This window comes from Malania oleifera, chromosome 6 (assembly GCF_029873635.1).
Source record: "Malania oleifera isolate guangnan ecotype guangnan chromosome 6, ASM2987363v1, whole genome shotgun sequence".
Lineage (NCBI taxonomy): Eukaryota > Viridiplantae > Streptophyta > Magnoliopsida > Santalales > Ximeniaceae > Malania > Malania oleifera.
The window spans coordinates 24,198,911-24,219,995 of record NC_080422.1 but is presented as its reverse complement, the minus strand read 5'-3'; the positions used below and the strand labels follow the sequence as shown (position 1 = coordinate 24,219,995).

General features: G+C 34.9%; 1 protein-coding gene and 1 long non-coding RNA gene across 3 annotated transcripts; one reads left to right on the top strand and one right to left on the bottom strand.

Annotated features, from left to right (window-relative positions):
* Positions 1-16,300: 16,300 nt before the first annotated feature.
* On the bottom strand, positions 16,301-18,319 carry LOC131158791 (uncharacterized). Of its 2 annotated transcripts, XR_009137507.1 has the most exons (3): positions 17,712-18,101; positions 17,014-17,082; positions 16,301-16,572 (listed from the first exon to the last, which is right to left on the bottom strand). It is a non-coding gene; the product is annotated as an uncharacterized LOC131158791 (long non-coding RNA). The 2 variants fall into 2 exon arrangements; XR_009137508.1 differs by lacking the exon at positions 17,014-17,082 and having other exon boundaries at positions 17,712-18,319.
* LOC131158790 (palmitoyl-monogalactosyldiacylglycerol delta-7 desaturase, chloroplastic-like) lies at positions 18,005-20,875 on the top strand. Its single transcript, XM_058113658.1, has 5 exons — positions 18,005-18,840; positions 18,944-19,084; positions 19,181-19,321; positions 20,189-20,295; positions 20,507-20,875. The coding sequence occupies exons 1-5, from the start codon at positions 18,229-18,231 to the stop codon at positions 20,706-20,708; spliced, it is 1,203 nt and encodes a 400-aa protein (XP_057969641.1). The 5' UTR covers positions 18,005-18,228; the 3' UTR covers positions 20,709-20,875.
* Positions 20,876-21,085: the final 210 nt, after the last annotated feature.

Genomic DNA, 21,085 nt, shown 5'->3' with positions numbered 1-21,085 from the left:
GGAGTCGCTTTCCAATTTGTACAACACGCTGGATCTATTCTAGAATTCAATTCTGCCATAATGAACTCAACTCTCTCTCCCTCCCCGAGCAACTCAACTTGGTTGTTGACCCCACAGGTCTAGTTAAGGAATATATGCATTTGGATGAGAAAACCAAAAAAGGATAGGTATAGATTTTTTGCAAGAATTAATTAATTGATCCTCTTATTAGACCATTTCATTTCATAAAAATATATCAAACAATAAAAATAGTGAATGATACTCATCCACATATTATTCATTGGATGAGAAGGTAGGATGAAATGACCACTTCAATCTTTTGGGACCACCTGCTGAGACAACCAGGAATACATGGCGTGGCATGGGATGGCCAATTATTTAATGAGTCATTTGTCAAAAATGTCGTCTGTCCCAAGCATGAGCCCTGAATAATTTTGGACCAATTGAGCTGCCATTGATAAGGCATTAACAGTATCAACATGGTACCGTCGATTTCCCGGTCAAGTCTGGCGTACTACTTTCTTAGTCCGTCGACTCTGTGTGCGGCCTTCCGCATGTGGGGTTAAATGCGTTGCACGGTCACGGATGTGCACTAGTCTTGTTGCATTCCTACTTAAAGAGTCGTCTGGAATCTTAAAACTATTTTCCTTAAAATATTAGATTTAATAAGTAATTATAATAAGTATTAAATTTAAACTAAAAATTATAAGTGATATTTGGCTATATTTAAAATATATTATATATATGGATACTTATTTTTAGCTATCTGATTATTTTAAAATAAAAGTATTAATTTTTTAAATTTAGAATTTCATTAATAATTACTTTAATTATGTATAATTAAAATTTAAATATTTTATATTAAAATAATAAAAGACGATTATATTTAATTAATAATAATCTTATTATTAATGTCTATTTACAAAATATTGATATCATATGAAATTATGATATAAATAATATTATTAATTAAATTTGTAATTTATTTTATTTTATGCTAATTTAGATTAATAAATAGTTCTTGTTCAATCCAAAACTGAATTATAAAAACTAATATATAGTTTTAAAATATTTTAAATAAAAATATTATTTTTTTATTAAAAGTTTAGATGATAATTATATTAATCTTATAACTCCAATATTAATTAAAATAATATAGTATTATTTATTAATTAACAAAAATCTTGTTATTAATATATATTTATGACATATGATTATCACATTAATTTTTGTTAAAAATAGAATTAATAACTAAATGAAATTTTTTATTGATCTAATATTAATTTTAATTTATTGATGGTTCCTCTTATTAAATCCATAACTGAATTATAATTTTTTAATAATTAACAGATTATAATACATTTAAATATTTTTATTAAGTAAAAATAATTTTTTTTTTACCAATATTTTTTCCTTAATTTATATTTATAACATATGATTATCATATTACTTTAAGCTAAAATATTAATATTAATTAAATTATCATTTTTAATTTTTAATATTAAGTTCAATTAGTAGATGATTCTACCTCTTCATTTGTATTATAAACGTCATTTCTTTTTTTTTTTTTTTATAAAAGTGTTTATTTTATGTGATAAGTGTTATAAGTACATTTTTTATTTTTTAAGTGCTTTCAAAGGAGGGCTTAGGTCACATATTACGTGTGTGTGTGTGTGTGTGTGTATCTTTTTTCTAAGGCTGATGGACCAATCAATACTATAGATGACATGCCAATACTCAATACTATAATGCATACCTTAACCTCATGTGAAGTTTTCCTACAAACCAATCATAACATGATATGCATTTGTAAGCAATATCATGAATCATAGTGGAGGAAAAACTGACTTCAAGTGTAATCACACGTAGGAAAATGGAAAATGCTTACTCAAGAAACTATAGCAAGAAAGGATGGAAGGGCGAAACATGGTGAGATGATGTAAACTCCAAACGTATGAATCTTTCAACCAACATGCCCAAAATTCTCTCTCACCAATTTCTCTCTATCCCTCTTTCTGTTGTATGCCCAAAAAATGCCCCCTCATGATTTATAGGGTTTAATAAAGAAGAAAAATATAAGAAAAAATGAGTTTTCCTTTTATTTTTCTTTCATTTTTTTCTCTTTTCACGTAAAATTCATAATTCAAACGGACTATAAGAGAAAATAAGAAAGAAAAAGAAGATAATTTATAATTATTATTAATTAAGAAAGTTGGAGCACTTTTAATTAAACATTCACTTTTCCTTCATTATTCCTCAAATAGCATTCCTACACAAGTTTGAAACTAAAATCAATTATTTACTTATTGGGTAATTAATAATTTTTTTCGATAACCCGAATACTCCAACCACCATCACGCCACATTGGACACAATGGTACCACACCAACCCCGAGGGGCTGAAATGTTGTTGTTCGCCCATTGACGCATCCCTAGTAATTTACCGACGTAATGTCTCAAGAAGGAATCGAACATGTGACCTTGAGTTCACCAAAGTCACAAATTTGCTCTTACCATTTAAGCTGCCCGACTATATTAGAATTGTTAGTTTAGTTGCTGATTCAGTTTTTATTTTAGTTATGGACTATTGTGTATATATATCCTTGTAATATTCTTTTTGTAAAATTGAACAATTCCGGAATATACATTTTATTTATTTTACATGGTATCAGAGCATTTTCCGCTCACTCTCTCCGCTTGCGAATGACGGTTGATGAACCATTCGTCGTCATCGGGAACAAATGCCACAAGACTCGCGTTGTCCTCTGCAAGGCAGCCTCTGCTCATGTCGTATCCCGACCCTTTGTAACACTGTATTTGCTTCAACCTTTCTATCGCACGATGATTAAACTGTTTGAGTTTTCTATCGATCATCTAGCAATTGAGTTCTTCTCCAAGAATGAAGCGTTCCCTTGGAGCCAAATCTTTGGCCAGTTTGTTCTTTATGCTGAGAGAGCAGAGGATTTGGTGTGCCCTGTGGCGACCAAATCCATGGATGTGCTGGAGTGAGAATTCGAGACGCTTGTTTTCTAACTCCGATTTGCTTCCCAAGCTTTTCTCCTCGGCTATCAAGTCTCGCAAGAACGACATCAATATCAAGATTCTCTTACTGCCATCTTAATTTTTATTTTTTTTTTCATTTCTTTCTTCAATCTCTCTGTTTCTTTTTCCACTTCTATGGTGGAACCTGAGTTTTCTGCGCATTCAGCTTCTATGGCAAATGTTGATTGTGCTTTAAGTGTTCGAAAAAATGACACAAAGGAGCCGATGATTTACGGTGGAACTTGAGTTTTCTACACATTGTGCTTCTATGGCAAATGTTGATTGTGCTCCAAGTGTTCGAAAGAATGACACAAAGCAGTTGTGTCCAGCAATGGATGGAGTTTTGGAGTTGCAATCAGATTTTGATGCATTATTGGAAGAGCATGATTTTGGGGATCTTCAAGGATTGCTATTTATGTTCTCAGAATATGACAAAAAAAAAAAAAATTCGAACTTTGCAAGCCGCCAAGCATGCTCTGGTTCCATCCGTGAGATCTCGAACTACAAAACCACTTTTGTCTTCCTCGCCTGCTTTGGACATCGCCATCTCCTCCCACAGATCATCTCCATCTGTGCTTCACATCAATGGAGTACTTTTTTCATCTTTTTACTGCAAGATGGCGATGTGAAATCTTGATTCACCATCTCCATCTTGAGGGGGCGTATTAGAATTGTTAGTCTAGTTGTTAATTCTCTTGTTAATTCAGTTATGAGTTATCATGTATATATACCCTTGTAATCTTCCTTTTGTAACATTGAACAATTTCAGAATATACATTTTAATTATTTTACAGCCTAGTGTCACAGTCCAACTTTTTTCACACCCTTGTGAAGGGCTGTGTGGCGCTAGCTAAAGCACTCTTATTTAACTAGCCAGCCTATCGTTTACCAACATTCATCCACGAAGCACTTTCATTAACATTCATTCAAATAGCAGTGAAAACAGTAATCAATTCATGAAAGTCGTGGTAAGCAAGTAGTAAACATTAAAGCAAACGTAATTCATTAATAAATCCTCCATTGACATGGTGTACTTAGCGAGGGAGGCAAGTAGGTTAAGTACGTTGACAATTGTTAGTGAGTTTTACAATGACTGATGAACACTCACCCTCCCCTAAAGAGGCTTTTATGTAATTATCATCCTGTCACTAGGAAACATCAAAGTGACCGAGGACTCATACTGCCTTATTTGACTTACAAAGACTCTACTAGCAAAAAATAACCCTACACTAGTATTTACATGATGGAAACTCATCCAAAGCACACGAGATAAGCGGTCACAGGCAAGCATAATGCCCTGAACAAGCTTAGCTCGTGACATTCTCCCCCACTTATGCAGTCGACGTCCTCGTAGACTTTTGGCGGTAGGTACACTTCAAACTTGTCCACGAACGATTGAATATCTTTCGCAAAAATCCAACTGATTTCTTTGTCATCAAGGCATTTCCACTTCACTAGGAACTTCTGCCGCTTCTTCCTTAAGGATATGAACTTTCTGTCTGCAAGGATCTCTTCAACATCATGTCTGTCAGGTTGCACTATCCTCAACTCTGCTCTGTTGAACTGACTTCTGCTCAAGTCATTGGTGTTGGCGTTGAACGGCTTAAGGCAGCTGACATGAAACTGCGGTCTTCTCCCCTTATCTACCCACTTCTTCATTAGCTCAGAAGCTTTCTCTAGATAGGCTTGGGCAAACTCTACATTTTGTCTCCCTTCAGTGGTGAAGATGTATGCCCTGGGACTCCTTTGTCTGTACGACTTGCCCACTGTGTGAGGTAACAACGGCAGCTGACCTATAACAAGCTCAAAAGGGCTCTTGTTTGTTGTTAAACGCTTTTGGGGCTCTTGTTGGTTGTTGAGCGCTTTTGGGCGTTGCCACAGAATGGAGTGACATCAAGTAGTTGCACGCCATTCTTCTGCTTGTCATTGACAAAATGGAATAAGTACTCATCTAGCAGCTCTTTGAATCTCTTCATTTGTCTGTCTATTTGTCGGTGATAACTCGAAGAGATGTCAAGATGTGACCTGAATATCCTGAAAAACTCTGTTAAGAAGTTATCAGTGAACATCAAATCTTGGTCACAAATAATAACTTGGGGTAAACCCCAATATCTCACAATAGTCACAAGGAACAATTGTGTCATCCCCTCTACCAAACAGTACTTTGGTCCGGTCATGAAAGTTCCATACTTCTTCCGCTCCCCCTTGTCTTGTTGGCAAGTGAGACAAGTTTTGGTATAATCAACCACATCATCCCGTGTGTGCGGCCAGTAATACCTCCCCAATAGTTCTGTCATTGGAGTCATTCTCTGCGAATACCCCTCAACGAACTTCCTGCATTATTTAGTAAGGCCAAGAAAGGAACGCAACTCCTTCACTGTCGTGGGGATCTTCCGTTCTTGAATCATCCTTACCTTCTCCATACCCCTCCAGATACGACCTTGTTCCACAACTTGACCAAGGAATTTGTTGCTCCACTGAGTGAAAGAGAAATTCTCCTTCTTCACATCCAGATTGTTTCCCCTCAGTCTGTCGAACACCTTCCGTAGATGCTCTTCATGTTTCATCTGAAACAACACCGATGCTCCCAACAGTGTTTTGGAAGGGCGAACACATCCCGCTTCCAATTCATCAAGTTGCTTCCCCAACTCTACTATCTCTCAAGTCGCAATCCGACATGGCCCTTTAGCAGGTGGTTTCACTCCTAATAACAACTCGATCTCATCCTCCACAGTCCGTCGTAAAGGCAAATTGTGAGGCAGCTTAACCTCATGTAAAATTTTCATACAAACCAATCATAACATGATTTGCATTTGTAAGCAATATCATGAGTCATAGTGGAGGAAAAACTGACTTCAAGTGTAATCACACGTAGGAAAATGGAAAATGCTTACTCAAGAAACTATAGCAAGAAAGGATGGAAGGGAGAAACATGGTGAAATGATGTAGACTCCAAAAGTATGAATCCATCAACCAACATGCCCAAAATTCTCTCTCAGCAATTTCTCTTTATCCCTCTTTTTGTTGTATGCCCAAAAAATGCCCCCTCATGATTTATCGGGTTTAATAAAGAAAAAAAATATAAGGGAAAATGAGTTTTCTTCTCATTTTTCTTTCATTTTCTTTCCTTTTTTCACATAAAATCCATAATCCAAACAGACAATAAGAGAAAATAAGAAAGAGAAAGAAAATAATTTATAATTATTATTAATTAAGAAAGTTGGAGCACTTTTAAACATTCACTTTTCCTTAATTATTTCTCAAATAGCATTCCTACACAAGTTTGAAACTAAAATAAATTATTTACTTATTGGGTAATTAATAATTTTTTTCAACAACCCGAAGACTCTAACCACCATCACACCACATTGGACACAATGGTACGACACCAAACCCGAGGGGGTGAAATGTTGCTGTTCACCCATTGACGCATCCCTAGTAATTCACCGGCGTAATATCTCAAGAAGGAATTGAACCTGTGATCTTGGGTTACCAAAGTCACAAGTTCGCAAATACTATTTAAGCTAACCAACTATATTAGAATTGTTAGTTTAGTTACTAATTCAGTTGTTACTTTAGTTATGGGTTATTGTGTATATATATCCTTGTAATCTTCTTTTTGTAAAATTGAACAATTTCGGAATATACATTTTATTTATTTTACATGGTATCGGAGCATTTTTCGCTCACTCTCTCCGCTTGCGAATGCCGGTTGACGAACCGTTCGTCGTCGTCGGGAACAAACGCCACGATACCTGCATTGTCCTCTGCAAGGCAGCCTCTGCTCATGTCGTATCCCTCTATAACACTGTATTTGCTTCAGCCTTTCTATTGCATGATGATTGAACTATTTGAGTTTTCTGTTGATCATCTAGCAATCAAGTTCTTCCCTAAGAATGAACTGTTCCCTTGGAGCCAAATCTTTGGCCAGTTAATTTGTTCTCTATGCTGAGAGAGCAGAGGATTTGGTGTGCCCTACGGCGACCAATTCCATGGATGTGCTGGAGCGAGAATTCGAGATGCTTGTTCTCTGACTTCTATCTGCTTCCCAAGCTTTTCTTCTCGGTTGTCAAGTCTCACAAGAATGACATCAATATCAAGATTCTCTTGCTACATCTTCTTCTTTTTTTTCATTTCTTTCTTCAGTCTTTCTGTTTCTTTTTCCACTTCTATGGTGGAACCTAAGTTTTCTGTGCATTCGGCTTCTATGACAAATGTTGATTGTGTGCTCCAAGTGTTTGAAAAAATGACACAAAGGAGCTGGTAATTCACGGTGGAACCTGAGTTCTCTACGCATTCTGCTTCTATGGAAAATGCCAATTGTGCTCCAAGTGTTTGAAAGAATGACACAAAGGAGTTATGTTCGGAAATGGAAGGAGTTTCGGAGTTGCGGTCATATTTTGATGCGTTATTGGAAGAGCACAATTTTGGGGATCTTCAAGGATTGCTGTTTATGTTCTCAGAATATGAAAAAAAAAAAAAAATTCAGACTTTGCAAGCTGCCAAGCATGCTTTGGTTCCATCTGTGAGATTTTGAACTGCAAAACCATTGTTGTCTTCCTCACCTGCTCTGGGCATCGACATCTTCTCCCACAGATCATCTCCATCTATGCTTCACATCAATGGAGTTCTTTTTCCATCTTTTTACCGTAAGATGGCAATGTGAAATATTTATTCACCACCTCCATCTTGAGGAGGCGTATTAGAATTGTTAGTTTAGTTGTTAATTCTATTGTTAATTCAGTTATGGGTTATCGTGTATATATACCCTTGTAATCTTCCTTTTATAAAATTGAACAATTTTAGAATATACATTTTATTTATTTTATAGGTTAGGCATGGAAAATTAATAATTTACATTTAAACCTACCCCAAGAGCATCATTTGTCCCATCATCGAAAAATTTAGAATTGGGAAACATAGAGACATTGTCAATTCACAACTAATCATTATTTAAATAGATTCCACATGACGCATGGGTTTGAAAATAATATCTCAAATAATTTTTTATAAAAAAATCATTATTAATTCACTGTCTGTAGTCAAATTATTTAATTATTATGTCACATCAGATAAAACTAATCATTGTAGTATGGTATTGGGGCCTTGGAAGAATTCTATATTTGTCATTGCAGCCTTCTATAAATTATATATTTCCAAGGGAAAATGAATCACCACTTCTTTGAAGAATTCAGTACACTCAAAATTGGCATTTATTAGGCCAAGTTTTAAAAATATCAATAAAAAAATTAATGAATCTATGTTTTTTTTTTTCTATGTTTGATTATTTTAAAAAGTGAAAAAATAAAATACATAGTAAATCAATAATCAAAATATGATTTTACATGTAATTACTTCATTTTCTTTATTTTAATCAAATCAATTATGCAAAGTGGAAAGAAAAATGAGTATTGTGGTGCAAAAAGGGGAGAATATATTATTGATTTTATGTTTTTCAATTTTTTTTAAATAAAAAATTATCTGTTTAATAAATATTATATAACAATCATTGACTTTATTTTGATTAAATATATGTTAAATTTAATATATTAGTTTTTAACTTTTCATATTTATGAGGTTGAAAGTTATAAATAATTTTATTTATATAAACTCTCATCCAACTTCATTCCAAAATACATTTTTCTTCTCCAAAACAACTCTACATTCAACTCGCTTTTGAAATTTATATTTTGTTGGGTAATTAAATAACACTATATTTCCTAAAGCTCGAGTGTTTGTGACTGTCCACAAAAAAAACAAAAGAAATCTCAACTAAAAGTGCATCATTACTCTGTAAAATAATTAAACAAAAAAATTGATATTCATAGTTAAAATTATTGGAAATGTCTGGAGAGATATCAATATCGTAGAATGTGACTCATATTTAATAGAGCACGTATACAAAGAAAGCAGACTGATGAATTTTTGAAGAATCTTTTTAATACCTCTGTACGGTTAGAGTTAGTATAAATGCATATGATATAACCCTACTTTCTATATAATGAAATACAGCTACCGCTCACTCCTACGGATGTAGACATACTGCCGAATCAAATTAAATATGTGTGTTTTTGTTACTTTATCTCTGTGTTTTTCCATACTATTTTCATCATAATTATTGCATGTATCACAATAATTAGGATTAAAATTTAAACTATATTCAAAAACAAAATATTAAAATCTTTTATGGCCCATTTATTTTAGCTGAATAGTTATTTATTGAATTAAGATGAAATATAGTTCAAAGAATCATGAGAATAGTTTATTCAATATATATTCTTAATTATTTCATTCAACATGTAATAAAAAAAAAATAAATATCTATAAAATAAAATTTGAGAATAGTTATTCCTTATCTATTCCTCGAACTCACAAAATGTTTTACATTATTATTTATTTTATAATAATAACATAACTTTTAATATAATTAATTGTAACTAATCTATTAAAACTAATCTATTTATGAGAATAGACACTGACAAATCAACCAAAACAATATTCATTGACATGTCGATGCTTCAAATTATAAAACCTAATTTTTTTTTTTATTTTCATATAAAAATCTTCCTACAATTCAAGATTGAATTGTCTCATAAACGCATTTCTAATTAAATTTTTGCAAATTGGGAATTCAGAATTTGTATGGAAATGCGTATGAAACAAGAATGAAGCTTGAGGTGAGGAAGAAACAGAATCTGAGAAGACAAGAGAGAGAGAGAGAGAGAGAGAGTGCAGCCAATGGGAAAGAAAAACTCTACAAGATATTATAATTACATAATAGCGCCAAAATCAACACAATAAATCCACACTTCATCTGAATCTTTAATCAAATATCAAGTTTGTCTTCAATGACTATAGCGTAGCTTTCTTCATTTTGGTTGATGGCTGTAGCAAAGTTCCAAAAAAGGATCTGAAATGACGAAAAATAATAATATTGAAAATTTGATAAAGTCATCACTAATCTGTTATTCACATAGATGCAGTTAGATCATCTAATTACTGCTCATTGATTGGTCTCTAAACTAATCGTAGGCTAAGGAATTAGTAGTTTAAGTCTGCTTTTACTAGAGTTGAGATTGAAAGTTCAGTTATGCGAGGAGAAGGTACTAACACTCCCTACACACTCATTCTACGAACAGTATCTAATTAATTATGAATTATCCCTAAATTGAATCTAATGATATTTAATTAAGTCCTTTAAATAAATAAACAAATAAATAAAAATTTAAAAAGAAAATCAAAATCAAAGTGCGATTTAGGAATGTCTAATAAGACCTCAAAACGAGGGAATCTTGTTAAATAAACCTTTCTTAAAACTAATATAGGTGAGATCTGCAATATTTCTTTACTCTTTTGTTAAATCATTGGGACGTACACACATAAAAATCAAGTAAAATCATTGAATTTTAAGTAAAAGAATCTTTAAAAGCATTCCCATATTTTTTTTTCCCAAAATTTTGTATAATTTTTCTAAAATTTTTCAACATTTTTTTGAAATTTTCTAGGATTTTTAATGACTTTTACTCATTTTTTGGTATTTTTATTTTTTTTTTCATTTTTTAAAAAATTTGAGCCAAAATAACTCAAATATTATTCCTAATTCTAAAAATATTTTTTCCTGATTTTTAAAAAATTTTATAATTTTTTCCCAATTTTCAAAAAATAAAAATCAATTAAAAATTAAAATAAATAAAATAAATAAATTAAAGCCAACAGTTCAAGAAAATAGACCAAGTCAGTAGGTTTGACCGGGTCAATCGATTCAGTTTAGTGGGCCATGTGTCCGCTTATAGTGGTGACACATGGCAACTTTTTATTTATTATTTTTAAAATTTTTAAAATTTTCGTTGTAGAAGGGTGACGCTAGCACCTGTCACGTGGCAACTTCCAAGTCTCTCTTTAAAAAAAAAAATGCCACATGGCAACTTCTAGTTCTTTTTTTAAAAAAATAAAATAAAATTCTACAATAGGGTAACATCAGCATGATATCACCCTACCACGTAACATCTCCTGAGTGGTTCATGATACTTGACATAGATTGCTAACGTGACAGTAATCCAACCGTCTAGAGAAAACACAAATAGGACAATCCAAATCGCGTCATATTGCCCTTTTAAATACTTCATCCCTGTTGTGACACGTGTCATGTTACGAATGTGACATGTGTCCCGCTACTTTCATATACAAAATTTTCATTCTCTCTCTCTCTCTCTCCTCCACATTTTCTCCGTTTTTTTTTTCTCTCTCTTCTTTTCCTCTTCTCTCCCTCTATTCTTCGCAACTCCTTTCCCTTTCTCTCTTTCTAATTTTATTTTCTTTTCTCTTATCTCGTTCTTTCTTTCCCTTCCTTCCCTATTTGTTCTCTAATCCTCTCTCTTTTTCCTTCTCTTCACAACTCTTTCTGGAAGCTCCCTCACTCTCTCATCCTCGCTCTCTTTCTATTCTTCTAGATCTTGCACTCTTTTTTATATCATTCCATTTTGTTATTTTGCAAATTCGAACCAAAATAAGGGAGAAGGGCTAACAAGCTTAGATTATCAAACACGAGAAAAAGATAAGCATTCTTACTTTCCCTTATCTCCAGTTTTTCTTGGATTTTCTTAGAAAAATTTATCCCAAAATTTCCTTGGAGGCAAACAGGTGATACTAGATTCCAGGTTAAGTCCAATTAATTGAGCTTAAATAAATTGGGCTGAATATTTTGGTATTTAGTTTTGGGCTCAAATTGGTACAATTTAAACTTTATAGAATGAGCTTGAGCCAATTGGGCTTAGGAGGCAAAAAATTGAACTAGGCTTTAGGCTTGTTTATGCTAGGTCCAATTGGGCCTGACTCATGGTTAAGCTAGTTCAAATGTTTAGGCTCAGTCCAGGATTAGGCTGAGGGCCAATTGGGCTTTGCGACTTAGGCTTTGGGTTTGACTTATTCTTATTAAAGCGAATTTGGGCTTCACCTCTTTTATTTGAAGACAAATTTAGGCTTGGCCCAATCCTCTTTCACACATTGAAATTGCACCTTAGGCCCTTAACTCTGTCTTTGACCCATTTGGGTTTTGGGCTTTGTGCTGAAAGCAAAAAAAATAAAAAAAATAAAAAGGCTTAATGGACCCAAGTCCAAATTGGACCTGGGTCTCTCGTCTTTGAGACCATGGCTGAAATGGGTTAAAGACAACTCATGTTTTACCTAATTTAGTTGAGATTTGCAATACTTCTTTACTCTTATGTTAAATCATTGGGACGTATACACATAAAAATCAAGTAAAATCATTAAATTTTAAGTAAAAGAATCTTTAAAAACATTCCCATATTTTTTTCCAAAATTTTGTATAATTTTTCTAAAATTTTCAACATTTTTTGAAATTTTCTAGAATTTTTAAAGACTTTCCCTCATTTTTTGGTTTTTTTTTTCATTTTTGTTTAAATTTGAGCCAAAATAACTCAAATATTATTCCTAATTTTTAAAATATTTTTTCTTGATTTTTCTATTTTTTATAATTTTTTCCCAATTTTCAAAAAATAAAAATAAATTAAAAATTTTAAAAATAAAATAAATTAATTAAAGCCAATAGTTCAGGAAAATAAATCGATTCAACCGATTTGACTAGGTCAATTGATTCAGTTTAGTGGGCCATGTGCCCACTCATAGTGGTGACACGTAACAACTTTTTATTTATTATATTTTTATTTTTTTTTAATTTTCGCTTTAGCAGGGTGATGTTAGCACTTGCCACATGGCGACTTCCAAGTCTTCCTTTAAAAAAAAAAAACTGCCACTTGGCAACTTTTGGTTCTCCCTTTTTTAAAAGAAAAAAAAAAGAAAAAGAAAATCTGTGACAGGGTAACATTAGCATGATGTCACCCTACCACGTATCATCTCCTAAGTGGTTCGGGATACTTGACATAAATTGCTAATGTAACAACAATCAAACCATCTAGAGAAAACATAGATCAAACAGTCTAAATCGCGTCACATTGCCCTTTTAAATACTTCATCCCTGTTGTGACACATGTCATGTTACGAATGTGACATGTTTCCCGCTACTTTCATATAAAAAATGTTCATTCTCTCTTTCCACATTTTCGCCATTTTTTTTTCCTCTCTCCTCTTCTTTTCCTCCTCTCCCTCTATCCTTCGCAACTCCTTTCCCTTTCTCTCTTTCTAATTTTATTTTCTTTTCTTCTCCTCTTATCTCATTCTTTCTTTCCCTTCCTTCCCTATTTGTTCTCTAATCCTCCCTCTTTTTCCTTCTTCCTCGCTCTCTTTCTTTTCTTCTAGATCTTGCACTCTTTTTTTTTTATCTCATTTCATTTTGTTATTTTGCAAATTCGAACCAAAATAAGGGAGAAGGGCTAACAAGCTTAGATTATCAAACACGAGAAAAAATAAGCATTCTTACTTTCCCTTATCTCCAATTTTGCTTGGATTTTCACAAAAAAAAATTTCCCAAATTTTCCTTGGAGGCAAACAACTGATACTAGATTCCAGTTTAAGTCCAATTAATTGAGGTTAAACAAATTGGGCTGAATATTTTGGTATTCAGTTTTGGGCTCAAATTGGTACAATTTAAACTTTATAGAATGAGCTCGAGCCAATTGGGCTTAGGAGACAAAAAATTGAACTAGGCTTTAGGCTTGTTTAAGTTAGGTCCAATTGGGCCTGACTCATGGTTAAGGAATGTTTAGGCTCATCCCAGGATTAGGCTGAGGGCCAATGGGGCTTTGCAACTTAGGCTTTGGGCTTGACTTATTCTTATTTTAAAACAAATTTGGGCTTGACCTCTTTTATTTGAAGACAAATTTGGGCTTGGCCCAATCCTCTTTTGAAATTGCACCTTAGGCCCTTAACCCTGTCTTGACCCATTTGGGCTTTGGCTTGAAAGCAAAAAAAAAAAAAAAAGGCTTAATGGACCTAGGTCCAAATTAGACTCGAGTCTCTGGTCTTTGAGACCATAGCTGAAATGGGTCGGGTCAATGGACCCGGTTTAGTGGATAAGGTCAACGGATCCGATTTAATGGGTCGGGTCCATAGATTGGTTCTAGTTTATCAGGTCATTTTCAAAACATTTTCATATTACCGAATTGAGCATGAAAAACAAAACAAAAGTCAAAACAAAACAAACCTTTAATCTTCAAGCTCCTTCAGTCTTTTCACTTTCCTTTGGTTTTGTTTGAGATCTTTGACCCCAAATTTTGACCTTTAGCAACCCTCAAGCTCCAAATCTTAACTCTTGAATTCTCTCTACAGCCTCTCGAATTCTTCAATATCAACTTTTTGAGAACTCTCTACTCTTCACTCTCAATTGCCCCATATGCTTGTCTCTCTATGGATGTATCCTTGCATGAATCTATCCCTGTGTGTCCTTCCCTCACTTCAGAAGCCTCTATTTATTGGCTTGAATGAGTAATTTGAATTGAATTTGATTGAGCAATCAATTTTTGATTGCTCAATCAAATTTTAAAACAAATTACTCGTTTAAGTAATCAAAATTCAATTTTTACTTTTTATTTTTGCACATGTTTAATTTCTCCTTTCTCTCTTCGCAGGTTCAAATTGCAACTGGAGATTACTAGCACATCTCTTGCTTTTTCTCCTATTTATTTTAATTTTTATTTTTTAAATATTTTTTTTATGTAAAATTCATTTCTTTATATTTTTCATTTATCTATATTTCTTTTTTCCTTTTTTTTTTGACAAAAGAATAAAATTTTATTTATTTATTTATTTATCATATAAGCCCACACAATTTAAGGTTTCTACAATGGCATCATTACATGGAGGATAGTGAGTGTTCAAAGGCCAAGTAAGCACGTTCAATTTGCCATCCAACATATATAAAGGCCCCATCTCAACTCATCACTCTTAACAATTTATCTTATTGGAACCCTATTAAGCCAGCCACCACACACTTCCCTTGTCTGATGGCATGCCATGTAACCAAATGCAATTTCAAGGAGTAACCGTCTACAATTCCCTACTTTATTTGTTAAGCTTGAAAATGAGGAGTTATCCTTAGCTGCTTAGTGCTTTGCCTGCTCATCCATCGTTTCATTACATTGCTCAAACTGCCTTGCATGCAATGTTTATTGATTGCTCTTCATCGATTTGAAAGAGTGTCTTATTTTCAGTTTTTTCTTTTATTATTATTCTTTCCATATATATATATATATATATCTTCTTTTTTTTCCCCACATTGATACCAAATAACCATCTAGCCTTTTCTTCCCGAGTTTATTCTATCTTGTTAACTCTTTTAATGGATGAATAAAGAAGAGGAGTGGTAAGAAAACAATAGTAGAAAAATGTGGCTGAAGAAATGGTTGAAAAGAAGCAAATGCTACAAAATCCTAGTGGAAAATGAGGTTGACCAAAAAAAAAAACCAACTAGAGAGTTGAGTTGTTATAAATTTTTTGTGGCCTAGAATACTAAAAAATGGGTGGTCGAGGAAACTATTAGGGCAATAGGGTGCTAGGAGAACAAATGGCTTTAAGGCATAAGTAATTCACTATCTTTAAGGTGATATTCGCTCTCAGTAGAATGAGTTTGCTGCATGAAAATGATGCAAAAGGATGCAACAAAACCACTAAAAATCTACAGATAGCAAATTTGAAGATTTCTCTGCAAAACTAATTTGAAAATAATGTATTAGAAGCTATGAAGGAAACAAGAGAAGGAGAGAAAAACGAATTTTTTATTTTCTTTTTATGATTAAACCTATCATTAAGATCTCTTATTTTTAGCATTACGAGTTACTAGTAATATCTTTCCGATGGTTCATACCTTTATGTCGAGGAGCTATTTCTTTGGCCTCGAACCCGTGACCAGTTGATCACAAAGAAGCAACCTTACCGTTGATCCAAGCCCGTTTTATTACACAAGGAGAATAAAACCCGAAAACAGAGCAGCAGCAAAAGCTTAAAATACAACAAGAAAAAGCAGCGATGTATCAACAGGGGCACCAGAGTTAGCCGGTTACTTGAACCAAAGTAAGAGCTTCAGATCTCACCTTATCTTCAACTGGAGGACCGAGGAAACGTGGGAGGAAGAATTGATCCTGTTTGACATTCCTTTTGGCTACCCATGCCACTAAAATCTAAGCCCATTTAGTAAATAAATCAATATATAACAAAAATAAAATTAGATATTTACTTGTATATTTTAACATGATCCATATTCTGCTTTTGTCTTCTGATTATTGTGCATCTGTTCTTTTTCAATGGCTACAGTAATTGCAAAATCATCAGAAAGTTTCATATGGGAAAAAATTCAATTGAAGCAACCCCAGAATCTTCAGTGGGAACGAGTTTGTTCATAGCAAGATTGTACAGATCTTCTCAGCTTCTACCCAAAATAAGTTTGAAGTTTGATTCATTATTAACGGAAATATCAATGAGGTAAAAACCCTGTGTGCACATGTTCTTAGAGTTAGCAGCAGGGCCGAACTTACAGGTGTAGACGGTCCTCATGGTTTTCCAGTAGGCAGTAGACAGGAGTCCTTCCAAGTGCAGACTTCACCATGTAGGAAGCTTAAACCTAGAAAAAGGAAGCCAGGAAATTACAACACAACAAATTTGAACCTCAGCAATTTTTGAATCAGCATGCAAACTGTAAACTGTAACCAGAAGTGCCATAAATTTTTCTACTCTCCCATTTTAAATGAACACAAACTTTTAGAAGAGAATGGAAGCCATATCCTACCAACAATACATATATGCGAATGAACCATGACACACTGTTAAATGCAAATGATCAGAGTAGATGGAGACATGCTTCCTTGATTTCCACCAGTGGAGTTGTTGCAAGAGCAGCAGTACTAACTTGCCAACTATTCTTAACAACATTCCTCTTTTATGGAAGATATTGAGGCAGGGAGACAGTAGGCACTCGCAAAATTACTAGGTACATTTGAGACATCTATGAAATGCATATGCTATTCTTCAATCAGTTTTAAGGCAGGAATAATGTGCTCAATACCTGTGTATAAGCTTTAATGGGAATATAGGCTGATTGTGATATTTAATGGAGCCAATTACAAACCATATCCTGTATATTGCAATAGGGGTCATTGAGGATTAGCACATTTAACTTCATGCATACTTGGGTTCACCCTACTAGTGAGAAAACAACTGAACAACAAAATTGCACAAATTAAAAACAACCAAATTTGATATAAAATAAAAGAATGGAAAGTTGATTGTACAGTAAAATAACTCTACAGGAGGAATCAGACTATTCACATTCAACAGAACAAATTAACGTTTTTTTCTTCATTCGGTACCTTCCACAAACAACTCATCGGCATACCACGTCTTGAACAGATCAAAATATATTAGTGAAAAAATCGAATAATTGGATTTCCACATTGATCAAATTGAGGCAACATAAAGTTCAGGATACAGAAATTCTCAAATTTCCCTTTTTTTTTTTTTTTCTGTAGTTTTACTTCCACCAACTCGGCTTTCTCAGCAATGAAACTAGGGAAAGAATGCTCAAGAACTTGCCAGAGGCTGCAGTTTCATGCGTTTTTTTTTTTTTTTTCCCCTTCCCCTAATCCTTCATGTAATCCACATTTTAAAGCCTCATAAATAGTTTCAGTCAACTGCACGCGAAGTGAAAAACGAGGAACACCAGAATACAATGTATGATATTTGCAGTAGTAAAAAGGAACTCACAGGGTGGGTAGATGATGCGAGGATTGAAGATGTCGACGCCCCATTATTCACAATCTCTCCGCTCCACGAAATCGCTGGCTATAAGCAGACATTTGAGATATAGATTCAGACAGAGGCTACTTCGTAAATTGGCTAAGCGAAAGAAACCAAATGCAGCCAGGGAGAGGGAGGAAAAAAGAGGTCGAGAGAGCCAGAAAACGCGAGAGGCGTCGATGAGAGAGTCGTAGAAACAGACTTGCAGAAATATGTAATAAAAATAAAGAGAAAGCCTACAATGTGCATTTAAGAGTTCTTAGGTCAGTCCCCGCCGGGTACAATCCAAGTCCGACCATACATATCTCTCTCTCTCTCTCTCTCTCTCTCTCTCTCTCTCTCTCATGTGATTGACCCACTTGTACAACCCCTTCTTCTCTCTTCCCATTTAAAGTCCTTTTTGTTATTATTGATTTACCAAACCGAAGGAGGAGAAGACCGAGGGAAGGAGACGGCCTCTGCCCTGCACAAAGAAGCTCCGTTAATGGCCTTGCTAGCGTCACCTACCAACCCTAGAGCTCACCCATCCTCGCCTCTCCTCCGCACGCCGAATAAGCTAAAACCACCAACAATTCGCTTATTTTCGGAAATACCCATCTCCTTTAAGCGCCTAAATTCCAAGCATTTCGTTTCACGGATCGATCAACCTTTTCTCCCCACAAGTCGCTGCCGACGGACAGGGGATTATAGAAAAAGGGCATCGGCCGGCGATGTTGAGGCGACGACATTGGGAGCTCCGCCGCCGGCGGAAACCTTGGAAGTGCCGCCCTCGGCGAATGACAGAGACGAAGCAAATTTCGCCCGGATTCTGTTATCCGATGTTGTAGTGAAGCGGCCGAGGAACGTGTTTTGGGGCCGGAAATGGAATTCCTTGGATGTGGGTACGGCGGCTATTGTTGTGCTCCTCCACCTTCTGTGTTTATTCGCGCCGGTGACCTTCAGCTGGCCGGCGCTTTGGGTCTCCGTGGGGCTTTATGCGATAACTGGTTTACTGGGCATTACTCTCTCTTTTCATCGAAATCTTTCGCACAGGAGTTTCAAGCTTCCCAAATGGCTCGAGTACTTTTTTGCTTATTGCGGTGTTCAGGCTCTTCAGGTGGGTATATATACATACGTAAATATTTGATCAACTGCACTTGCTTTTTATTGGGTTTGCTCTTGATGGTCCATTTTATGAATTTTCCCTTTGCATGTTTCAGGGAAATCCAATTGATTGGGTGAGTACACATAGATACCACCACCAGTTTTGTGATTCTGAGAAAGATCCACATAGCCCCATCGAAGGATTCTGGTTGAGTCACATGAATTGGCTTTTTGATACCAGTACTGTAATTGAAAGGGTATGAATCTCTCTCTCTCTCTCTCTCTCTCTCTCTCTCTCTCTCTCTCTCTCTCTCTCTCATTGTTGGATATTGCTTTTATGCAACACTTTGCAGTGTGGGGGAACCAGCAATGTTGGAGATTTGCAAAAGCAGCCCTTTTACAGGTTTGTTCAAAGCACTTACATAGTTCATCCAATTGCTTTTGGGGCTCTGCTCTGCGCACTAGGAGGATTTCCCTTCGTTGTGTGGGGAATGGTAAGCAAGAAATATCCTGTCGTTGCAACTCGCCATCGGTAACTCTTTTCTTGTTTCCTCTCTATATCCATAATATCATATTATTGAACTTAACCTCATTGATTTTAACTGCTAGGAAATCTTCAGTCCATCAGTGTACTTTCTCAGCGTCCCTGTCCTTAAATCATTCAAAATCTTAATGCTAGTGGACCCCCTCCTACTCTGACAATGGTTCATCCAGTAGATTAAACAGCTCTCTTTTTTATTGGTAGTTGATGATAAGATTTGGGACTTTCAGATATGGACCACGGTTATGCTATGAGGACTATGTTGTTTTTTCGATAATTTTTACTTGAAAAGGAATGGCTATAATGTGAAGTGTAGAATGTGGTAACTAATTCTATAAAATTACTATAATTACAGTTTGCTATATTTAGGCCTTCGACGATTTCTCAACATTCAATCAGGAGCTTGGAGTTTAGACCTTCGATTTGGATTTATGTCTCACTCAAACAAAATGCATTACAAAATTATATCTAGTCTGTTCCAGATCTATACAAATTCAAAAATCTGCAATTCATGCTCCAAAAACATATCATAAAGACAGTAGAATTCATATTTTCTTGGTTGTGTGAAATCTCAAGTTTTTCTGGCAAAAAGACTCTGAGTTGGGTTAAAAGTTTTTGATGTAGCAGTCCTTAATTTCTTCCATTGTCCTTGTTATTTCGTTTTAATCTGTTATCAATATCTTGACAGTCAAATGGTGTGTTTGCCAACATTGCCTATTGAGAAATTACATATATATGGGAATCAGCAAGTGGAAAATTTTGTAGACACTAATTAACCAGCTTAATTTAAGCATGAATGTTGTGTTCCCAATGACTGCAGGGAGTGAGGATTGTGTGGGTGTACCACATTACTTGGCTAGTGAACTCTGCCACCCACATCTGGGGAAAGCAGGCATGGAACACTGGTGATCTCTCCAAGAACAATTGGTAATTTTAACTTTCTCTAAATACCACTCCTTGAAATTTGTGGATCAAACTGGGCCTGTGAATTTCTGTCTTGCATAGGAAGCTGTGAGTTGTGAATTGAATTCATTGTATATTTGGTATGCAGAATTGGAATAAAAAATTGAATGTATCACTTCATTTGCTAATGTCTTTCATTCAATTATGTTACACGAGCTGAATGTGGTATTGGCAGGTGGGTTGCATTGCTTGCGTTCGGGGAGGGATGGCACAACAATCACCATGCTTTTGAGTACTCAGCTCGGCATGGTCTGGAATGGTGGCAGGTTGACATGACCTGGTACATGGTAAGGGTTCTTCAGGCTGTTGGGTTGGCCACTGATGTGAAGTTGCCAACAGAAGCTCATAAGCGGCGAATGTCTTTCAGCAATAACTGAAAATGGTGGTTCAATGGTGGAATAGCTACTTGAGATTTTGAGTTTGGAGCTGGGAGGTGTTTGTTTTGGTGATAAATCTGAGGTTCTGTATGGGCATCTGTGTGCTTGCCATAGTTCTCTTTGGCTGTACTTGTAACACTAATATACAAGTCATGCGTGTTTGCACATTTAGCCATTTTCTGGAATGGTGATCTCTCACTCTTTTCTTTCTGCCCTCTTGAAGTCCACCGACTTCTAACCACCCTTCCCAAATATCAAATTTGATGCCTTCAACATGAAACTCTCATATTCTAATCATTATTGTTAAGAATTTCACTTCTGAATTTGTTTCACATTGAAAAAATTAAGTAGTTAATGGGTTCTTATATACATGATTG